This window comes from Vidua macroura, chromosome 4, assembly GCF_024509145.1.
Source record: "Vidua macroura isolate BioBank_ID:100142 chromosome 4, ASM2450914v1, whole genome shotgun sequence".
In the NCBI taxonomy this organism is placed as follows: domain Eukaryota; kingdom Metazoa; phylum Chordata; class Aves; order Passeriformes; family Viduidae; genus Vidua; species Vidua macroura.
In genome coordinates this window covers 29,258,230-29,273,972 of record NC_071574.1, presented here as the reverse complement: position 1 = coordinate 29,273,972, position 15,743 = coordinate 29,258,230, and the positions used below count along the sequence as shown (strand labels likewise).

The 15,743-nt window shown below is 43.0% G+C and overlaps 1 protein-coding gene across 11 annotated transcripts in view; it reads right to left on the bottom strand.

The window, feature by feature from the left end:
• Positions 1-15,743, bottom strand: part of EPHA5 (EPH receptor A5) — a 194,704-nt gene that overhangs the window by 17,705 nt on the left and 161,256 nt on the right. For all 11 annotated transcript variants that reach the window (XM_053975281.1, XM_053975284.1, XM_053975287.1 and 8 more), the window contains 6 exons: positions 11,484-11,551; positions 9,996-10,121; positions 8,781-8,966; positions 5,164-5,225; positions 4,153-4,362; positions 2,215-2,364 (listed from right to left, as the gene is read on the bottom strand). In XM_053975281.1, coding sequence (XP_053831256.1) covers positions 2,215-2,364; positions 4,153-4,362; positions 5,164-5,225; positions 8,781-8,966; positions 9,996-10,121; positions 11,484-11,551 — 802 coding nt within the window. The remainder of the gene's footprint in view (positions 1-2,214; positions 2,365-4,152; positions 4,363-5,163; positions 5,226-8,780; positions 8,967-9,995; positions 10,122-11,483; positions 11,552-15,743) is intronic.

The following is a 15,743-nucleotide window of genomic DNA, read 5'->3' as shown; positions in this document are numbered from 1 at the left end:
ATCAACCACCGTGATTATTTAGCTTATCAACCTGTGCAACACGGGCCACAATATTCCTCTCAATAATTCCTGCATCAAAGCCTTATCTTGTGGTCAAGCCAAAGCATATTTTAGAGGGCCATCCAGAAACCACCATGACTTTAAAATGTGATTTGTAGCCTTCAAACCTTTTCTGCCCTATTGCACTTCACCTCCTTTAAAGCAAGCCATCTGTAACAGGGTGAGAATAATTTTGCTCATCATCAGCTGTGCTTGAAAATGATGTGCTTTAATTACAAGCCATACAACAAGAAGCTCTTGTGCAACAGAGTCCAAAATTTATGTGACCCCTTTTTTCTCTGCACAAAAGCCAGTGCTGTATCTAACACCACTGACTCTTCTGTCAATACAAGCAGAGGAGGAAAGAAGAGGAGGCCTTCAGGAGCTGAAGGAGGAAGAATTGCATGAGAAATATGCCACAGCACTGAATTAAGTTCCTATGCCAACACCATCCAGACACTTACCATCTGCACAAAGGGCAGAGGCAAGTAACAGAGAGGTTACACAAGCAAAGCCTAAGCAGGAACTGGTGCTCATAAACATCTCAGTAGTTCTTTGTTTTCTGCTTTCACTCCAGGTAAGTCTGTGCCCCACAGAATGTGGAGGCATTTGGGCCTTTTGGAACAGTTCTGTGAAGTGTGGACGCTGATAGTGTTATGATTCAGACAAGGGACTCCCCTGGCCACAGACCATTACCTCACTGGCACCAGCCTCAATCTTAGCCTGGCATTTACTGAACAACATCTGTGCTATGCCAGTACATCAGCATTAAAGATAGTTACAGTGCTCAGTGTGAACGAAAAAGCTTGGCTCCCAGCTGCTGCATTCTCTGCACAGACTATGAAAGCAAGTCCCTGTATTTGATTAAGATAAATCCCTGTGTACGTACATGCTGCTTTACTGAACTTCCTGCAAATGTGACAGCCTCAGCAATGCAGGAGCAGTGGGGCATTCATGCCAAACAGCGCCTTCAGGTCCCTGGCAAGAAGCATGGCGTGACCATCTCAAAGGTACCAGTCGTTTCCACGCCTGGACTCAAAGTGAGATGAGACAGCAGCTCAGCATGACAGGTAGTAACATCCACTGATGGCAAAGGCTGCTAACAAAACTCAGGAAGAGTAGAATGCTCAGCCAGAGCCCTTGCTGCCAGTGAAATGGAAGAAAATTGCTGGAATAGGAACACTGCTCAAAAAAGCAGAAAGGATGAAACACCAAGTATTGTGACCAGAGGAAACCCATCCAGCAGTAGGATCTCCACAGGTAGCAGGGCTGCCCCACATGCCCCGTTGGTGAATCTGACCTCATGACTAGCTGGCATTCTCAGACACCTTTGCAAATCATAGTTCTTAGAGATGTGAAGAGGAAGGAGGGACCTAGAAAATCTGTCTACCCTAGGCTTAAATTTTTTTAGCCTTAGAGAAGGATAGATATTGATGGTGAGCTCAGGGTAGAATGCAGCCCTGCAGTAGGATCAAAAGATCCTTACCCAGGCTGGGATTGAACTGCAGACAGGTGGGAGAGAGTATTCCCAGGCATCTCACTGTTTGGAGATGCTTCAGAGGGTGGCCTCAAGGTCAGAGACTCAAGGGGACACAACTTAAAGGGTACTATACAAATAAATGAGAGCTTGGGCAAGCACAAACTTACAAGAATGTTCACAACTGGAGCAAAACTGTTCTTTTGAGATTAGCAATGCAAGAACAACCAAGGTATAGCTCTGTGGACTGCTGTCACTAGATCAAATCACCCAGCTTTTCTGCTGGGAAACAAAGCCCTCACCACGATTCTCTTGAGTTTCTGCTTTACGTGGCAGCAGGGGTTTGAACACACAACTGAAATGCAGCCGGTTTATCAGCATCTATCCCCTGGCAGGCCTTTGTCATTAAGCAGAGGAGGGACAGGCTCCAGCTCTAACAGCATTAGTGAAGCTCCAGCGGTCTGCTGGGGGAAGCAGGCTTGCCTCTGTGCAGACACATTTCCCTCTGAGCATAGCCTGTTCTGGGTTGCTGAAAAAAAAAGAGCATCAAAGGGAAGGATCATTTCTGTCTGGCATGGGGGAGCAAAGCCATTTTTACAGCAGCTCTCTTCCTCTAGTCCCCATTCTGCCTCTCTGATAGCAGAATGAGTGCTGAGCCCTCAAAGTCCCATCACACAGCAGCTCTGGCACGTGCTTACGTCTTGGTTTGTCATTTCCCAGTAAGGCCTCTCGCCGTAGGACATCACCTCCCACATCACAATGCCGTAGCTCCAGACGTCGCTGGCAGATGTGAATTTGCGGAAGGCAATCGCTTCAGGCGCTGTCCATCGAATGGGGATCTTCCCTCCCTAAACGGAAAAGAAATGGAGAAAAACCCCAAAAAATAGATTGCAGAGAAGGGCAGAGAACATGAGAAAAAAAGTCAAAATAGCTCTTCTCAGAGCACCAAGGGATGTTATTTTCTCTCTGGAAAGAGACATCGAATTTTAAAGTAAATCTGTTTGACAGCATGGGGCCCCTTTCCACATTATCTCAGCCCATAAGCATTTGTAGGCTGCCTACTAATTGGCTGTCCTGAAGGTTTGTTGTTTGAATGTTGTTTGAATGCTGGGACATGTATAGGATCAACATCTCAATTATGTTGCACGGGTTGGTAGGGGAATACAGTTTCTCCATTTCAGAGAGTGAGCGGGGGAGGAACAGACAGCTCTGAAGCTGAGGAAGACTTTGATCTAACGAGGGCTTCATGCAAATTGCTGCGGAAGTAATTCCCTTTCTTTTCTTTTTTCTCTTTTTTTTTTTTTTTTTTAATGCAGTCCTGGTCCTGCAGAGAGATCTGTGTAGCAGGCACAGAAATCTGTGTGCACAAAGACCAGCCTGCTTGGCCTCTGCTGTGGGACTCAAAATGATGCCACAGCTGTCAAATGTGCTTTGCTGTTTCCTTTTCTCATTTCTATCATTTTAGAAATCAAACTTCAGATCAGCTCTGAGAACGGAAGGGGGAGGGAAAGGAGAGTCTGGATTAAGGAATACTTTTCTCATTGGGTTTAAAGAGCTGTCTCTCTTGATTTATACAAAAAAATATTTTGCTGTGAAGTCCCTTCCTCTACGTGTTGAGCGAAATATTGGAAGGTCTCCCTGAATGCCCCCTAACAGTGTTTGTTATTGGAAAAAGACAGGATTTGGAATACATTTTCAAAGCAACTTTTTAGAAGTCTCTTCTTCCCATAATTACTTATTCACAAGCTCAGCAGCGCATGCCTTAAGTGAAGGGCCAGATTCTCAGCAGTGCCAATTAGCACATGGCAGCACATGGGAGCCACAGCAGGGCTGGCCAAGAGCCCTTCAGCCTGCAGGGAAGTGCCAGTCCAGCTGTGCACTGAGTCCCATCACGGGGCCATGACTGACAAAAGCTGATCCAAGATGTCCACAGGAACAGGGAACATGACTCAAGACAGCTCCCACCACCCACCAAACAATACCCTTGGAACAACACAGTAATAAGACATGCCCAAGGAGTGCCAAGCACTGCCTTTAATATTGGAGGCTCTCTCCAAGTGTGTGCTGTTGAAGGTGGGTCCTGCCCACCCCCTCCCTCCAGTGCCAGTGTCATGTGGGCAGAGCACTGATGTTGGAAAAAGCTCTTTCTTGGATTGGGATAAATTACTCTCAACCAGGTAATGCTGAGGGCAATGTGCATTGTTTACAGTGGGCATTCATTACACACTTAACAATGTTTTAAAAGGGTCAAATTGTTCAGAAGACCATAGCTTACATCACAGGACGTGTGCTTGAGCAAAATAATTGTTCTTTCTTCCCTTTGGTATTCACCAAAGAGGACAGAGTAGAGCTTGGAAGCACGGCAACTTTGCCAAGTTTGCTATTTGACTTGTGTACTCAACTTAAACTTCAGTTATTAGTTAAACTCTGCGTTATTTGGCCATCCCCAGTATAAATTTAAGGCATGTGCAAAATTAATCTGGTGACAATTAACTGTTATCACCTGATCTAAACCTCTTGCACAGTTCAGAGGCTCTGGATTCGTAGAAAATCTTTGCTAGAGAGCCTGAACACCAAAATGTGGCAAGAAATACATTTCTCTTGAGCTCAATCAGTTTGGTATCCCCATAACTGACCCTGGTTGTGTATGCTGCTTCAGGGTCATCTTCCAGGACTCTGGAGAGGCCGAAGTCTGACACCTTGCAGACCAAGTTGCTGTTGATCAGGATATTCCTGGCGGCCAGATCTCTGTGCACGTAACCCATGTCAGACAGGTACTTCATTCCTGAGGCAATGCCTCGTAGCATCCCGACCAGCTGGATGACGGTGAACTGCCCATCATTCTTCTGCAAAAGGAAGGAGGCTTTTGACGAATTGAGAACCTCTGCACCCTCAGCATTGTGTGTGCATGAATAAAAACGCAAAGGCAAGTCTCCAAGGAAGGAAACCATGAAAATTAATAATTCATTACTCTCATGCTCTGACCATGAAGCTTTTCTAAGTTTCACTGTTTAGATTAAGATCTCTAGAGACACAGCTAAGGAAATGTAGTTCTTTTAACTTGAGATCAAGGAGCGAGCTGCATCTACTGGTGACTGATAGAGAGACTGTGACTGGAGTGAACACATATATAAGGTGTATAAGGGCACCAGGCTGGGCTGTTTCTCAGTCAGGCAACTGAATGGCACCAAGTTGCATGGAAATCCTACCTTTATGGGTTCATGAACACATGAGGGGGTAGGGGCTCTTCCTCATGTTGCCACATTACATTTCTAACCGCTTCCCTCACTCTCCCTTCTCTAGCTCTTACATGTAATGGAAAAACTCTGACAAGTCTGGGGTTTGCAATGCTGCAGTATTGGTCTGCTCCTGAGCCACACCACATTTTGCAGGCTAAGTTAATACCTTCCACTGCCTTCTAAAATAAATGTAATATCCTCCAATTTATTCTTACCTGTTTCTATCATTGCATGCCCCAGGTCCTTCATGATGCTGTGTAAATGCAAATCAAAAAGACAACTGAGCTACTCCTGCCTCTGGACAGCACCAACAGCCAGAAAACATTTTCATTGACATTAACCATCTACAAAGAACCCAAACCTTAACCAAGTCCCCAGGTCCCCCTGGAAAAAGGATCTAAGTAATACCTTTAAAAATGTATCCAGAGAGCCATTCTCCATGTATTCTGTCACTATCATTACTGGTTTGCCTAGAATAAAAAAGTGCATGAGTTTGTTAGGAATTTATCTAAAAACCATGAGCAATAAAAAAGTCTTTTAATAGTGTCTCTGCACCTGGATATACAGCCATGCAACAGTAAATCTACCCATGACACCACCATCCCAGCAGAATGAGGAGAGTTGTTCCCAGAATATACAGAGAAGTAGAGAAATTGAGGAGGAGGGGATGAAAAATTAATACCATATCATGGGTGGGGTACCAAGCACTAGACTGTTTAGATAATGATTGAGAAGGACTTTGCGAGCTGAACCTAGGCAGCCTTGTTCTTGTCTCCACCAACAAGCTGAAAGCTTGCAGAGGCCAAACTGCACACAGCAAAGTCTTTGGACCCTTCCCTCAAGCTTCAACACCCTGAAGTAACAACAGGAGCCCAACAAGAACAACAAGGACGATCTGAAGCTTGGGCTTGGTAGCCACCAAAACTGAGACGAGGAAAAGATGGGATTGCATTCCTTGTAATTCAAGTAATTCCATGTGACTACCCTTGTAAACACATCTGGAAGTAAGAGAAGGAATATTTACACTGCAGAACAAAAGCTCATTAAGTGTGGAATGAGTGCAAGCGGAAATCGAAGTAAAAGTTCTTAACAAAAGACTTGGTGTCCTATTGTTGACAGGAATAATAATGTTTTTCCAAATCTGTTTGATTAATTTTCATGCCCGAGTCATTTTAATGGTAATTATATATAGTTTTTGCTCAGTTTTTAAATCTAATTTCTCGCTAGCTTGCCACAATGGCGTAGCAATAATTAATGTGGTGTGCTCCAGTCCTTGTAAATTCAATGAAATCTTATAAGAACATGTAAATTATTTTTTATTTAAATCAATTTCCATTAGCTAGCACGAAGCACAGACAAAAGAGGAGCTGTCATTTATTTGTAAAGTGCATTATAAATGTCTTTTATAGAAATGATCAACAAGAGCTGCCGTGTGTCATAACATGCACATGAAGGTAAATACTAAAAATCAGTGCATGTCCTACCCTTTAGATAGATCTCAATTTTCCCATTTTTGATTTCCTTAATTATTTTGCCTAATTTACTGCTTAATTATGTACATAACAAAGGTAATTGTGAACTTGTCAATCAAAATACTCATTGCTGTGCAAATATTACCTTTGCAGCATGAAGGACCGCTGCTGCATCAATTCTTTTCCGTTACTCTCACAGCTGTTGCCCAAGCTTGAAACACGCCCAAAATATTACTTTTGATATGAGAAATGCACCTTGGGACCATGAAAAATATTGCTGAATCCCAAATGAAAGATGGGCCCCACTTTTAAGGATGACAGCCATCTGTCTACGCACAGCATGGACTGAACATAGGAGGGAGGAGAGATCTCAGGGGCCATTGCTATTGGATGGCAAACATGTCAGTGGCTTTGCAGGGAAGAAAACTCCAGGGATATCTCAAATGTTCTTTTTGTTTTGTTTTGTTTTTAAAAGCTAAACAACCAACTGTAGCATGGAGTCTGTTATCTCTGACACTTCAAGGCGGTGTTGCAGTGAGAATGGTGTCTTGTTATGCCACCACCCTGGGGGACCTCCTCCAGACTCCTGCCTTTGGATGCCATCAGAGAAAAAAACAGTAAGATTTCTGGCACTTACATTTCATTATCTGACTGCTGCAGGTTGGCAGCAATCATGGAATAAATTAACCCCATCTCCAAGAGCATGGAAATAAGGACACAAATAGATAACTTTCAACAAAGTAAATTAAAAGTAAACATCAACCCTTCCAAAGTGCGGGGCTGATTCTCTGTGTCACCAGGGCTTCCTTCTGCTGGCATTGCATCGTCATAAAATATATGTGGATGGCACTCATGTCAGTGGTGTACACATTGCAACAGTGCACCCAAATAGGATGCAAATGAAAACTGTCACTACCTTTGTAAAGCAGAAATAGCAAAGGGTTTGTCTGCAAGAGGACAACGAACATGATTAGCCCAAATTAACTAAGGTGTGCATTTGAATTATATTAGTTAAATACAATGATATTCTCATTCAGAATTAAAAACGACCTAATTCAATTTAATCTAATTTACTTCCAAAATAAATCGTGATGCAGCAATGACATTTTACCCTAAAGATCTGATTATACAGAAGGCCAATGACTGAGATAATGAAGAGTAAAAGAAGTTAAATACCTAGAGATTCATAAAAGTTGTTTTGGTCCATGTAAAAGAAAAGGAAAAACCTATGAAGATGTTACAGATGTCTGCTGGAAAAAAATTTTGAGTACAGTGAACAAATATTTACTGAACTAATGAGAAGCTCTGGGTGCGTACTGAATCCAAACTCCAGTTGCTCCAAGTCCAATTTAGAAGCAGAGCTCCCTGTGTTTCCACAGCTTTCAGAACAGACAGCCGCTTTATATAAAGGCAGCTTGCTAGGGAGGCACATTCTCACTGAAAGTGGAATTTCCAACCATCTTCTGAGGCCCCAGCAGCCAGAAGGACTCAGGCCAATGCCAGTAGCAGCTTTCATGGATGTATAATCATCACTTGCTCCCTGCCCAGTATTCCACATTCCCGCAGGGCTAGAAATTGGAGCTCTTACACAGGGTGTCCCCGAGAGATTTTGGTATTTATTAAAATTTTGGGAGAAATCCATTTTGGTTATTTTTTCCTTAGAAGTTTCAGGAAATGCAATTTTAAGGAAAAATGCAAGAAAAGGCTGTTGATTACAAAACAGCATTGATTTTGTGGAGATTACAAGGACAAACAGCTGGAGCCTCTGTACCTTCTCTACTGCAGCTCTGAAAAAGAACTGATGTTGGAGACGCTTCCGCTGAGGAATGACAAATGGTAGTGAGAGCAGCACACGGCCCCAAATGCCACCATCTGAACAACAGCTAAGCAAGCTCTGACATTGCCAAACATGAAGGCAAGAGGGGAGACAGCCATTCACACCTGTCAGGCTGGTGCTTCTACACTTAAAACACATATTGAAATAAAGATGTAGTTATTTATTTTAGAATTTAGAATTAGTTAGCAAAATAATCCTTGATGCCAATAATGTAGATCCTCCAAGGCTCTAAAATGGACGAGTAACAACAACTCTACACATTTTCCACTGGCTCAGCACAGCACCAACAGCCTTGTGCTGGGCACATTTGGATGTGCTGTCCCTTTCCCTGCCCTTATCTTTAGTGCATATTGTAATTTGGAGAAGAACTGGGCTGGAAAAGTTACAGAAGGTTGTTTTGCTAACTGAGCAGTCAGACCTCAGTAACTCTCATGCTGGGATGCCCTCAATCCCCATACGCCAGCACCACGGGCAACTATTACCAGGGCATCTCTAGCAGATCCCAGAGGGAGCTTGTTTTAATTATGGTTTTATACATTCCTGACATCTTCACCTATTGTCCTGTTCTTCTTCCCTGCTTCTGGAAAGGAAAACTTTTTTTGGAGAAATGATGAAAAGTGCATTCAGAACAGGCATCACTTAAGTCTTTCTCCCTTAAACCTACTCTCCCAATGGCCAGAGTTCACAGTGAGCAGTCCACAGCACGTTGTACCTACTTTTTGTGACAACACCTTCCAGGTGGATGATGTTGGGGTGGTCAAACTGCCCCATGATGCTTGCTTCTCCCAAGAAATCTCTTCTCTGTTTCTCTGTGTAGCCCACCTTCAGGGTTTTGATAGCCACCGGAAACTCACGCTTTCCCTGCAGCTTCAGCCTCCCACTGCAGACTTCTCCAAATTCACCTGCAGAAGAAAATGAGGAAGAACTGGATCACACCACATCAAGGGAACACATGATGTGCCTGTGTCTACAGGATTCAGCACAGCCTTGGCTGATGAAAAGCACAAAGGGCTGCCCTGCATTCGCAGATATGGACTGCTGAACATTGCAGTGGTGACTACCTCAAACAGCCACTGTACCACAAGCCAAGTAATTCGTAAGCACAAGAAAACTTTGAGTAAAAGTGTAACTTTCCTCAATTATTTAAAGAGCTATGCTTTATATTTCACTGGGATTTTTTCTCATTTAATATTTTTGTCTACTATATGAAAGAGTCTGTTATATCCTATACCACTGTCCTCTGTGGATAGCTGTAAAACTCAAACCACTTGCTTCTTAACCTTCCTTTGGTAAGTTACATAGATGGAAAACTGTCAGCCTTTCACAGTAACATTTATTTTTATAGAGTATAAACTCTTTACAATTTTATTACTACCTTTCCCAAAAAGTAACCTAAATGGATTTTGTTCTGATGAACACTAAATCACGTCCAAATCCCCCATTTCAGAGGATAGAAAATACTCCTAAGGTTGGATGCAAGTTTAAACAAACAGCTTTACTGGAAACAAAATGGGAGTTTCTTCCTCTAACCAAGGAAGTTTAAAGCTTTGGACTTTGGCTTGTACTTTTTCAAAGTCACGGGTAACCTCTTATTTTTAATTTTTGCTTGTTGGGAGAGAAGAAGGCTCATACAGTAAAAAGAATGTGAAACTTAAGTGACTACTTTCCCTTAGCATTCATTGAAATAGCTCAGCTGACCATTTGTGATCATTTTCTGGACCATTTTCTGAAATTTTCTGAATTTTCAATTCAGTTCCTGAATTTCAAAATCACAGACAATGACAGGTCTGTCCCAAGCTTCAGCTGGAAATGCTCATCTTCACTTGCAGGGTACCTAACAGTTCAAATATTTCACGGCCCTTCCCAGATCTCTCATGTTAAGAAAGCCAATCCTTTCTTGTTGCAAAGAGTCATGAAATGCATCTCCATACCAGCTCCGATAACTCTTTCAATGGTTATGCATGAAGCTTCAATTTCCTTAGCAAACTCGTGGACAGCTTGATTAGGGTCCTCATAGGTGTGGGGGTCAACATAGGTCCTCACTCCAGGCAGCTTAACTGCAAACACAAATTAAGCACATTTAATGGCACATGACATCATGGAAAATGGGCATTACAACTCCTGTCCCTTGCACTCTGCTCTGCTGGAAATTTATTTCTATTGTGAAAATGAGTATCATTCTTGAAAAATGACATTTAGTTTATATGTGACATATGTGCAACTTCAGCATATTTAGAAAAGCACAAGAGTGCTCAGCTGGAATGATGTGCAGCTAAAAATCCCTTTTGGTGCTGTGTAATGAGTTGGTCCAGCGTCTGGTAGAACAATTCCTTTCTGGAGCTAGAGAGGATACACCAGGAGGAAAAGTACAAATAGCAAAATGTTACAGGAGTAACTTGCAAAGCAAGCTGCATGGATGGGGGTTGATGGAGAGCTGAAATAAATTATGCCCTAGCAGTCACACATCAGCTAATCAATCGCCCACGTTATTTCAGATGGAGTTACTGAGATTTAAAAGAACTGCATATTTGCAGTACAAACCCTGTGGGTTGCATCAGTATAAATATAATCAATAGCTGGCTTTTTCTCCAGGACTTGAGAGGGGAAAAAGTATTTTCATTATCCATATTATAAGTTTGTTTTGACAATCATTAAGGCTACTCACATGAAGAATTGCTCATCAGTCTAATGAGACAGCTACATTACACTGTGGCTCTTAATTGATTTGCTTCCTGCTGCCTTCATTACATAGCACTAATGGAAATTTGACTTTCACTCACAATGTGTTTGCCTTTTCCACCCCAAAAGGCACCTCACTGCTACCCATTCCCAGATCCCACAGCTCTTGATGAAGGAAGGACTGATAGCAACCACGAGATTTACTTTCTAGCATCACTGCAGAGGGGTTTTCTATACAAGGGCATTAACACAACATTTCTGAAAGCTTCCGAGGTGCAGGAAATAGGTGTTATTCCTCACACCTCTGAAGAGGCATCCAAGCTGAAGAGCAGCAGTGGGCTCGGTCCTCACAGCTGCCTGGGGTGAAGCAAAGGTTTCAAACAGGTATTTTGGACTGATGCATCCAGACCACAAAAATGTTGAGTTGTTATGTGCTGAGCAGAAAAAATTAATAACGTCTTGGTTCACACAGCAAAGACAGAGGAACAAACCGAAATGGCTCATTAGAATGATCTGGTGCAAACATACAGGTGTGAATAGCTCAGCACATACAAGGACTGTTCAAATCTTCAGTTCCCTGTAGGGCTTGCAGCAGGGGCAGGTGGGGACCTACTGCACAAACAATTCTTTTGTGAATTACCAGCAAAAGCAGATTTTTTTTTTAGAAAACTACCTCTCAGTTGAATTTCTCATTACCACAGAAAGCCAAAACCACATATATATGTTTGCCCTTTACTCACTGTGGCCATTATGAAAATGCATCTTTTCTTCTTCTGGATCTTGCTTAGCCTTGCTATAGCCACATCGCCTGGGAAAAAAAAAACAACAAACACAACAGAAGAGTATTTTTGTCTTTGGTAAGGCAGAACTCCATTCTTTACTTTGAATCATACAGTGCACAAAAACCCAGAGCAGTGACGAACCCAACCTCTCTAGTGGCTCTATTGCTGCTGTCCCAGTTTTAGCTCATCAGACTGGTTGCAGTTTTCCTAATGGGATTCAGGGCTCAAGGCCCACAGATTTTCAATTGGACTTGTGTTTCCAAATCCCACAGATGCTCTAAAAAACTCCACTCTAACTGACATTTAATGCAGCTATTTTTAAGAAGAAAAGAAAGCAGGAACAGGAAGGACAATGAAAGGGAATGGGATGAAACACTGGAATTGCAGAAACAAAATCTCCTGGACTGCAGAGCTTTTGCAGGCACTGTGTTGTATGTCTTGCATGCTCCCCTTCACCCACTGTGCATTTGGACAGAACTTTAAATTACAGTATTTTAGAAAATGGCCTTGTGTAAACATTAACATCTTACATACATGCAAAATAATGGCTTAAAACAAAGCAAAACCAAACCTGTTGCCTCACTGCCTTCAGGTGTCTCCTACATATTGTTGGCTCTGCACAGCATTTCATGCACATCTCCTGTCTTTCCACAGGGGAGCTGCCATTCATGGAATCTCCTCTGCCCAGCAGAAAAAAGATGGAAGAAGGCAAGCTGCCTGACCTATCCTGCTCCCACATTAGTGCCAGACAGTGCAAGGACAGTTCTGAATACTACCATGGAGTTGCAACTACAATTGTATGGAAGTTCTCTCTCCCCCAGGGAATCTCCTATTAGTTTTTGGTTGCTCTTCCCTGACTCTTCATTCTTCTCATTGGTTTTCTAGGTGATAGTTTTGCATTAACTGTCTGCTTTGGTGGCACTTCTGAGATCTGCTTCACTTAGACAACCACATGGAAGCCCCAGGACAACTGCAGAGGCAAGAAAAATTGCTACACACACATTTAAAAATACAGGATGATATATGTAGGATACACATATATATGCCTGTCTTTCCAAGGACCTGATAACGTAACTGGACACAGGAACTGGATCATCCTACAGACAACTGCATGAACATGAGACTGAGGGACACTGCTTGGTAGAATGAAAAACCTGGAACAGACACCTGCAAGCCAGCCAGCATGCAGTGGAATCACTAGCTGGCACACCTCAAAGAAAGCCTCAGGCCACTAAGAAGCCACTTAAAGCTGAGAAACCTCTCTTCCATTGCTTCTGCGATTTTTGAGCTAGGGGCATGTGAGCACTCCAGCATCACTCACAGCAAGGAGAAGCATATGATTAGCAGGAACAAAACTGCAATTAGGAGGAGGCAGTCACAGGCATCTGCATGAAACATGCCCTCAGCATGAAGTCCTATTACAGGGAACTGCTGTCTGCCCAGATGCAAGGGGCCAAGCAGCTTTCGGCTATAGGATTCTGGCACTGGTGAAATGATCAAAATTACAGACAAAAGCCCGGACACAATGAGACCCCACCATTGAGCTGGACTCAGACTGGACTCATTGAGCAGAGCTGGATGCTGGACAGCTGAGGAGGGGAAAAGCAACATGAGCTTCTGGGGCTATTCCAGGGAAGAGGAAGCTTACCTTGGGGACAAAGGAGACCCGTGCTACAGGGAGAGGAAGGAAAAAGAGACTGCAAAGGTTGTGCAAGCACGGGGGAATGGATCAAGAAGACAAGGGAGGGCTGGCAGGCAGTCTGGGGATGCAGGCAGGGAGATAAAGAGGTTGCACTTCATAAACAGCCAGGCTATACATGCAGGGCATGATTTCAGCAGCAGCAACGAAGCTGAGACCATAACATTTTGAATGCAAACCCCACAAGAACAGCACTGAGGTGCCCAGACATGTGGCTCAGTTATCTGCGTGTCAGTGCTCATTGCCTTGCTCTAAAAGCAGCAGCGCCATTTCCTGAGATGGGGTCCTGCATAATTAACTCAAAACCTTAGCACCAGGTGTACATGGAGATCCTGGGAGTAAGGGTCATTTCAAAGCACATTCTGGTGTTCACAAACCCTTGGTGAGAATGGATTCTTCTTCTTCATCATACGACCTCCCATTTAACTAAATACAGAGATGAGTCTCAGTATCAAGTCTCACTTCTGGCAACCCCAATTTTTTCTGCTGCAAGTTGCCAAAGTTACATCAGCTTTCTGCAGAACTAATTTTTCTGGATGGAGGCATATGACTCAGTCTGCCTTTTACAAATACACAAATATTACAAATATTCATCCTTCTACCAAAAGCATATATCTGATACTTCTTCTGTTTTGATTTTTGGAGCAAATGCCCTTATCTCTTCCTCAGCTTTAGAGCACTTTGCCTGTAAAAATGCTTTTCTAACATTATCCTTTCTACAACCTGCATCTCCTGATTCCTTGACCATAAACGACAGAGAGACGCCATCCCCTACACAGAGTAATCCAAGTACACCTTGCTGCACAGCAGTCCATGTTTTACTGCCCAGGGACACACTCCAAGGGCCAACGCAAACCAGCTGGCTGCAGCTGGCCCTTTCTCTCGAGCTGGGTAACACATTCAGCAGCACATCACATCAGCATACGAAATCACACTCTGGGAGCCTGAAGCATCGTTAAAACAAGCCTTGACAAGACACATCAAAGTGAAATGGCAGCTAGTGGACTGTGACTGTCAAGCAACAGTTGGGTGTCACTAATAAAGCTTGCTGCAAAACCTGCTATCATTTGTGCCCTTCGCACACTTTCTCAAACTACCCAGAGTATGGCTGACTGGGGCCAAACTGCGCTTCTTCCATTCTTGACCTTCAGATGCTTTAAATAACACACACAAGCAATTTTTTCTTCTTTCTTTCCCAACTAAATTGCATAAAAATCTGTAATTTCAGGTTAACAGTTCAGAGTCACTTTATGAATCTTACTGGTGAATCACAGTATCTAAATATTGCGGCTTTGCAATATATTTTGGGAGAAAAAAAAAAGCTCTCAATTGCTTGTGGAATAATCCATTTCTGCATGTGCATTTGCTCTTAATATTTATTGGCTAAGCTGTGAGTCAAGAGCTCTGATGGAGGACTCATTCTCTAGTTTATTATCACTGTACAAACCATAGATTTCCTATATCTTTTCTGTATCAAGCACAGCAGAAGCATAAAGATCCTGACACTCGCTTCATCTCCCACTGAGCTGGAGACACTCAGCCAAAGAGTTAACGTAATTCAGCAGCACACCTGAATCTCAATTCATTTACTCCTGTTGTGGGTTTGTCCCAGTTTCTCTATGTGGAAAACAGATGCCTTCCTTGCAGAGCTCTGTGTTTTTCAATAAAAGTATCAGAGGTAAAAAGAAAAGTGATACTTTAAATATTCTTAAGGCATCATGTCTTATTTAAAAACTACTTGCAGATTGGCAGGCAGCTTGTAAAATATTTATGGAGCAGATTATAAAAGTGAAGTTATAAAATGATCCCTATATAGGTTCATAAAATATAAAATGGACAGGTAGAAAGATGAACAATCCAGCCGGGAAACCAATGCCCACTACCTTGCATGACAGAAGGCAATTCACAAAGAAAAATCCTTCACAAAGTGAGGCAGAAAGATGCTTGCTCTCCCTGGACTGATGGAGATTCTTTTGTTTCTGCCCTGTGTTTCAGGATACCCTTGCTGGGTTGTGTGTGTCCCTTTGGCCACTCGAGGCATTCCCCTGAAAACCACAGAATGCCCAAGGGAAAGAGTTTTCATCTCCCTAGCTAGGGCCACCATTCTGGTCACAGCCCAGGCAAGACACAGCCAGGGGACTGTGAACCCGGACCTCGGATGTCAAGCCCTAGGCCAAAGCATTTCAGCACACAGCCAAGGTATTACTGGAAATGCAGGTGGGGACAGCATTGACACATCCCTAATGAGGAAAGGGACTTCACCTTGCCAGGTGCAGTCAGTACCATCAAACAGGTTGTGCCTTGAAGCAGCATGCAATCTCTCATCCCAGACTTGCAGAGACTTACACATGCATTTAATCTCTCAAATATGAGATAAACGAAGCATATGCACTTCTCTGAAACAGAGACAAAAGACTTTTTTTTTCAGGAGTGACACCTTCACTCAGAAGCATGTCTTTTACAATAAATCAACTTAGAGGAATGCTTCAAACCCATCTCAAGCTGTCACTTTACAGGAG